At 50.6% G+C, this 6952-nt stretch overlaps 1 protein-coding gene across 1 annotated transcript; it reads right to left on the reverse strand.

The window, feature by feature from the left end:
* Positions 1-792: 792 nt before the first annotated feature.
* On the reverse strand, positions 793-6660 carry ACTB (actin beta). Its single transcript, XM_006112915.4, has 6 exons — positions 6500-6660; positions 4025-4153; positions 3494-3733; positions 2492-2930; positions 2011-2192; positions 793-1493 (listed from the first exon to the last, which is right to left on the reverse strand). The coding sequence occupies exons 2-6, from the start codon at positions 4145-4147 to the stop codon at positions 1350-1352; spliced, it is 1128 nt and encodes a 375-aa protein (XP_006112977.1). The 5' UTR covers positions 4148-4153; positions 6500-6660; the 3' UTR covers positions 793-1349.
* Between the last annotated feature and the right edge of the window lie 292 nt (positions 6661-6952).

The following is a 6952-nucleotide window of genomic DNA, read 5'->3' on the forward strand; positions in this document are numbered from 1 at the left end:
CTCCATTCTGTGGGGCTAGAGCACAAAGTCTACTAACTTGGCCCTAAGGCTCTGGTGTGCAAGAGGTGTGTCAGGGGCCATGTTAGTGCTCTCCCCCTCCCCATCTGCATGCAGCCTCCAGGCTCCCCAAAACAGTTCCCTACCTCTGCCTTAGAGCATTCAAGGCAGAATACTCCTCCACTCCTTTATGGCAGTGACAGATTCTGTCACTCCCTCCCCAAGATGCTCTCATATTTAACCCCAGAGAGCAATCCGCTTTTGTTCACACGCACGTGTGGAAGTAGAGAGATGGGGTAAAGATACAAGGTGTCTGCCTGCTGTAACACAAGTGGCACCTAACAGCTGTAAGCAATAGCAAAACTGAGAATGCTCAAAGAGAAACTTGCTCTTGCTGTAACGCTGCAGCACCGTTCAGCTAGGCATTCCCACTCTGCACAGAATCTCGTTTCTGCAAGTTTTAAAAGAACACTGCAGTAGTTGATCTTGCAGTGTTCGATCTAGCAAAAATCCACCAAATCAAACCAATAGCCCTCTTTGCTGCCATGAGTAAGGTGAGTTGGCGGGAGCATTCTCCCACCCTCCTGCTGTAGAAGACAGTACCAAAGTTCAATGTACCTTAAAAGCCTCCAGCTATGTTTATGTAGCTGGAATCAGGTACTGTAAAGCCAAGCCTTTCCCCCTGGCGCAGGCCTGGTCTTACTTTCACCCCCACCCTGCTGAGAACAGGTTCAGTACCTGGGAGTGATCCATGTGTGCAGTGAATGGAGAAAAAGGAGTCACCGGCCAAGCCTCTATTGTGTGCACTTTTATTTGAACTGGTCTTAAAGTCAGTGTACAGGGAGCCCCCTCCTAACCCGTGTACTGGCACCACTTCTCCTGGGACTGAAGGGGCACTGTAAAGCCTTCATTCACATCTATCATTGGGGAAAATACAGCCCATTTGCTTGACAAAAACCAAAAGATCAAGTGTGGTTTGTTTTAAGGCGGCAGATGCAAAGACACTTGGCTGGGTTACATACTTTACCAACAAGCAATACTCAAACGCCAGTGCTGGCGAGAGCTCCTTTGAACAGGGCTGCTGCCTCTAGAGAGGCGGGTAACTTCCTGTAACAACGCATTATGCAATATTTGGAATGACTTAAAAAAGACAAATGTACAATCAAAGTCCTTCAGACGTAGAACTTTGGGGATGTATCGCTCCGACACATTAAGATTGCGGCTGTCACCTTCCAGTTTTTAAATCCTGAGTCAAGCGCCAAAAAAAACAAATAAAGCCATGCCAATCTCATCTGGTTTTATGCGCAATTATGGGTTTTGTCAAAAAAGGTGGGATATGGTAACAGTCCGGTTTAGAAGCATTTGCGGTGGACAATGGAGGGTCCGGATTCGTCATACTCCTGCTTGCTGATCCACATCTGCTGGAAGGTGGACAGAGAGGCAAGGATGGAGCCACCAATCCAGACAGAGTACTTGCGCTCAGGGGGAGCAATGATCTGTAGGAGACAAAAGTTACATGCTGGTTATCAGATGCCAACCAATGCCACCAGTGCTACTCTAGCTGCATCACAACCCTTCAGCAGTGAGTTGGGTGCTTGTGCAGCCCCAGAGAGATTCAGCTGCTGCCCAGCAGCTTAGCATAGTACCCATTAGTGGTGCAGAGTTGCACAAATAAATTCATTCCACATGTGGGTAGAAAGAGGAGGGGACACTGCTTCAAAGCTCTTGCAACTTGGAAGACCTTGTGTCACTGATTAATGTGAAGACCAGGCCTGGTACAAGCCCATAAACTTGCCAGATAAAAAGGATCAACCATAACCACCACCATGTTGGTATTTAATTGGACAGACATCTGACCCAGAAGTGGCGGGCACAGATATCACCAGCAAAGACTATTACCTACTATTCCCAGGATTTAAGATTGTATCTCCAGTACCCAACTCAAGAGTGAGGACAACCCCTCCCGTTGCTGGAACTACGCAGAGAGCACATGTGCTGGGATCACCAACATACCTTAATTTTCATTGTGCTGGGTGCCAGGGCTGTGATCTCCTTCTGCATTCTGTCAGCAATGCCTGGGTACATGGTGGTACCACCAGACAGCACAGTGTTGGCATACAGGTCTTTACGGATATCTACGTCGCACTTCATGATGGAGTTGAAGGTAGTTTCATGGATGCCACAGGACTCCATACCTGTCAGGAAGGAGCCAGTAATAAGGTCAGGAAGGGGAATCACAACTTAAAATAACTCAATATAGTTTAGTGCACACAGGCTGCCTAATAGGTCCAGAACAATGCTGGAGTCTGCATCACAGGCCAGTGTGCCTTGCAGCCAAGAAAGCTTTTGCTGGTCTTCAGCACACTTAGATTCTTCTATACCTGCCAGGCAGGAAGTGTGCCATTTAGGATCAACCTCAAGATAGGAGAGAATTTCACCACTACAGCTTGGCAGGACAGACAAGTGACATCCACCATCTCCCACAGGGACTTACCCAAGAAAGAGGGCTGGAAGAGAGCTTCCGGGCACCTGAACCTCTCGTTGCCAATGGTGATCACCTGACCATCAGGGAGCTCGTAGCTCTTCTCCAGGGAGGAGCTAGAAGCAGCGGTGGCCATCTCCTGTTCGAAGTCCAGCGCGACGTAGCAGAGCTTCTCCTTGATGTCACGCACGATTTCCCTTTCGGCTGTGGTGGTGAAGCTGTAGCCTCTCTCGGTCAGGATCTTCATGAGGTAGTCCGTCAGATCACGGCCAGCCAGATCCAGACGGAGGATGGCGTGGGGGAGAGCATAGCCTTCATAGATGGGCACAGTGTGGGTGACACCGTCACCTGAGTCCATCACGATACCAGTGGTACGACCAGAGGCGTACAGGGACAACACAGCCTGAATGGCTACATACATGGCTGGGGTGTTGAAGGTCTCGAACATGATCTGCGGACAGAAGGGAAGAGTCACGTTGACAGGGGGTGAGCAAGAGGCTTCACTCACCACTCACAAGAGCGGGTTTTGCAGCAAGTCATGCAAAAATGTCCTTTATGCTGCAGAGTAGCCTCTGCAAACACTCAGGATCTGGTCTTCCGGACCAGGAGACTAAACCAACTGGCTCTGAGCTCACAGCAAACCCACCACCAATCCAAGCTCAAACCTTGGAAGGAAGAGTGGAGAACATGGACTAACCCCAGCTACAATACAGCAACCCTTTCAAGAGCTTGTGAGAAAGCCATGTTACAGTAGTCACTCAGGGCAGGTGAATAGGTTAGTATCTCATTAGAAACAGCAGTTAAAATGAATGGTTAGTGTAAAGTCAACAAGAGGAAAACCAGCTTAGGAAAAGCAAATAAAACCTTGTCAAGATCCAGCAAAGAGAAGACTCAGGTCAGGAAAGGAAAACCCTGTAGAGAATGGCAAAGGGAAATAGATAAAGACCTGCCAGGAAGAAGTGCTGGCCAGCGGCTCAGTGAGCTGGAGCCAAACAACAAAGCAGTCTTACACACCTGTGTCATCTTTTCTCTGTTGGCTTTGGGGTTCAGGGGAGCCTCTGTAAGCAGCACAGGGTGCTCCTCAGGGGCAACTCGGAGTTCATTGTAGAAGGTGTGGTGCCAGATCTTCTCCATGTCATCCCAGTTGGTGACAATACCGTGTTCGATGGGGTATTTCAGGGTCAGGATACCTCTTTTACTCTGGGCTTCGTCACCAACGTAGCTGTCTTTCTGGCCCATACCAACCATCACACCCTGTGGAAGAGGAGAGTTGAAGGGAAATCAACTTTAATTGCCTCTAATACTCAAGATACCAACCCACTGGCTGACTAAACGTAGGACTGCTTTAAGAGTGTTTTGCTAAAGCATTATAGAATGGACTTAAACCAGGCCACTGCTACAGAGAACTTTCCCTGGCAGACAAGCCAAGCTTTTCACTCCTCCTGCACAGCTAACAGGTCCCCAGTATCTTATACACACTATGCCCTGTTCTCTTCTGCCTCTGAATTATCAGACAATACAGGCAAGATGCCATTCATTACATACCTGATGTCTGGGGCGACCGACGATGGATGGAAAGACAGCACGAGGGGCATCATCCCCAGCAAAACCGGCTTTGCACATACCGGAGCCATTATCAACGACGAGCGCAGCAATATCATCATCCATGGCGAACTGTAAAGTAAAGGGAGCAAGCGTGGTTAGCCAGGAAATAGAGGTCTCGCTTCCTTGCAAGTCTCCCCGCCCCAAGATTCCTGGAAGAGCCTGTAATTGCTGTGAGTGCAGTGCAGTTTGCGAGGAAACCCCCATCCGGAAAGGGTAAGCCAAGCCTTTTGCTTGTGAGCAAGCTGAGGGGGCTGCCTTCCCCACCCATTTCCTTTCTAGCTTCCTGTTTGTGAGCTGGACTTCTCCCTTTCAGCCACTAGAGGGTGCAGAGCTCTACATATTTTGCCTTTGCACAGATTTGGGACAAAGGAAGTCCCTGCTCGAGGCTCATATTATTACCATAAAAGGCAATGGTTAGAGCAAGCTCTGCAAGAAGCCAGTAATGGGGCATGGAGCCAGCTTTGGGAGGGCTGATTAAAGAGACAAGCCACTCCCCTCCCTTTTCAAATGAAGCATATGGCTGTGGCCACTCCCTGTCAGACAGAGGGAGTGTGCCTGGGTCTAGCACTAGGGTGTCTGAAGCAGAGTTAACAGGACAACACTGAAAGAGTTTTAAAAAAGGAGAAGTTACCCGCCACACCCCGCTGCAGAGAAACAGTTTCTCCTGGGAAACCACCTTGCTTAATACCCTGGCTCTGACTTATACCAGACCTACAAGCAGTTGCATTAATTATCCCAGAGGCATTTAGAAATGGGTCAGTAGGTTTCATCAGAAAGAAGCCTGCTTGATCTATATCTTTATTTAATTAGCTGGCCAAGTTTAATTGCAGGCTCCCCACCAGCTAAGCCTCAAAGCCATTTAACACAGAGTGACAGATGAAAATGGCCAATGCCAGAGAGAATTAAGAGTGTTATGCAATTGTCACACTCAGGAAGGGCAGCACCAGCACCAGCAAATCCATGGGCTCACTGGAGGGTCAGGACCACCCCCCACCTGTGCCTATCCCGACATCCTAGCAAGCTTATTCTGGGAAATTTAGTTCCTACACCTCACTGTCTGGGGCAAAGAGGCTTGGCTGGAGTGAGTTCCTTTTTCTTTAAGCCAAGCCAGCAATAAGGGGGGGTACATTTCTTCACCCTACTTCAAGCAGAAACACCAAGAGCTATTCTGTGCCAAGGCTACAGACACTAGCCAACCTGGACCCCACCCCTTCCCAGACACTAGGGACAATGCCCCTCAGGAATCCAGAGAGGAGCCTGCAGTGTTCCTTGATGTGGAATAGTGATAGAAATGTAGCCGTGTTAGTCTTGGGTAGTTGAAGCAAAATGCAGGACAATGTAGGTCCTTGATGTGGGTATTTTTTGGGGGGGGTTGGGGGGGTGTCCAGAGCAACTGCCCTATAGGATGGGGGGGAAGAGGCAGACCTCTCAGCAGCATCCCCTGTGTCTTCAACAAGACAAAGAGACCCTCTGCCTCCCACCTCCTTTAGCCTCTGGGCCAAGAGACTGATTCATGTCTCCCCCCACCCTTCTGCAGGGAGGATCCTCCCTCCACCTCCCCCACCCTTACCCAGCATGTGCTGAGCTAATACAATAGAAGTACCGGCTTCTGCCACCGGAAGCACCAATTGTGGAGTCACACCCTACCAGAGCTTCAGAGCCGCTGCTAACACCCCCCTTCCTCCAGCTTTCTTCTAGCCCCCTTTCAAGTGGGGGAAGAGATGCTCACTCCCAAGCCCCCTTTGGGCAGCCTCACTCCTCCGCCAAACCCATCGCCTCTAGCTTCTTTAAACCATGCAAAGGAAGACGATTAGCTTTAAACCACTCTTCCTCCTCCCCCCTCAATTCACCTTCTACTCCAACCACAAATCCTCTTAGGCACAGACCCGCAAGCCCGATTACAGCCCCAGAACGCAGCACCGCTGCAACAGGGGAGACCTTTCCCGGCGCCCACCAACTCAAGGTTAACTTGGGGCAAACGCCACCCCACCCACCCGCCCCTCGCCAGGCTAGTGGGGCCAGGAAGCGCAAACCCACCGCTCACCCCACCAACGCGCAGCCAGGCACGTGCTTGCTGCTTGGGGCACGTCAGGCTTTGCAAGGAGCAGAAATAAAGGCGACTCGCCAGAAGAGCAACAACCAATATTTAAAAAAAGAAGAAGAAAAAAAAAAAAAAAGAACCCCCACCCCAGCCCCCCAGTGACTTTCCCCTACGGCCGCCAACATTAAGCGCCAGCAGAATTGATCCGGGATCAATTGAATGGGAAGCCATCAAAACTCAGCCACTTTGGGGGGCTTGTTAGTAAACCCCAGGCATTTCCCTCTAAAAAGGGGGCCCGTCCAAATCCAGCCCGCCCTGCCTGCCCCCCCAGGAAAAGGGCTCTTCAGAGGAGGCTCCTGCCCCTTTGCACTTACCTTGGGGAAGTTGCAACTTTAAACCTTGGGTGGAAAAAAAAAAAGCGGCGGCTCAGCCGGCTTGCTGGGGGAACAGGCACGCGCGCAAAAAGCTCGGAGCGACCGAAGCTCGCCGTGCGAGCCGGGTTTTATGGGGCCAGAGCGGTAGAGCCCGAGCCATAAAAGGCAACTTTCGAAGCTAGCCCTTCTGATTGGCCCGTTCGCGCTCCCTCTCCCGAAGCGCTTTGCACATTGCAGCAGTTTTTTTTTTCCTCCTCTTGTAATAAAAAAAAAAAAAAAAGAGAGAAGCAGGCGGGGTGGGGGAGGGCGCTCCCGGCTGCCAGTGGGTGCTGTACCCAGTCTGCTCCTTTTGCAGGCGTGAGCTGTAGCTCAGTGCCTAGCAATGCAGGCAGGAGTCATAACACAACGTGCATGCGGAGGCTGCCTGGCTGTCCTGCCCAGGCACCACCTGCT

Source organism: Pelodiscus sinensis, chromosome 16 (assembly GCF_049634645.1).
Source record: "Pelodiscus sinensis isolate JC-2024 chromosome 16, ASM4963464v1, whole genome shotgun sequence".
In the NCBI taxonomy this organism is placed as follows: domain Eukaryota; kingdom Metazoa; phylum Chordata; order Testudines; family Trionychidae; genus Pelodiscus; species Pelodiscus sinensis.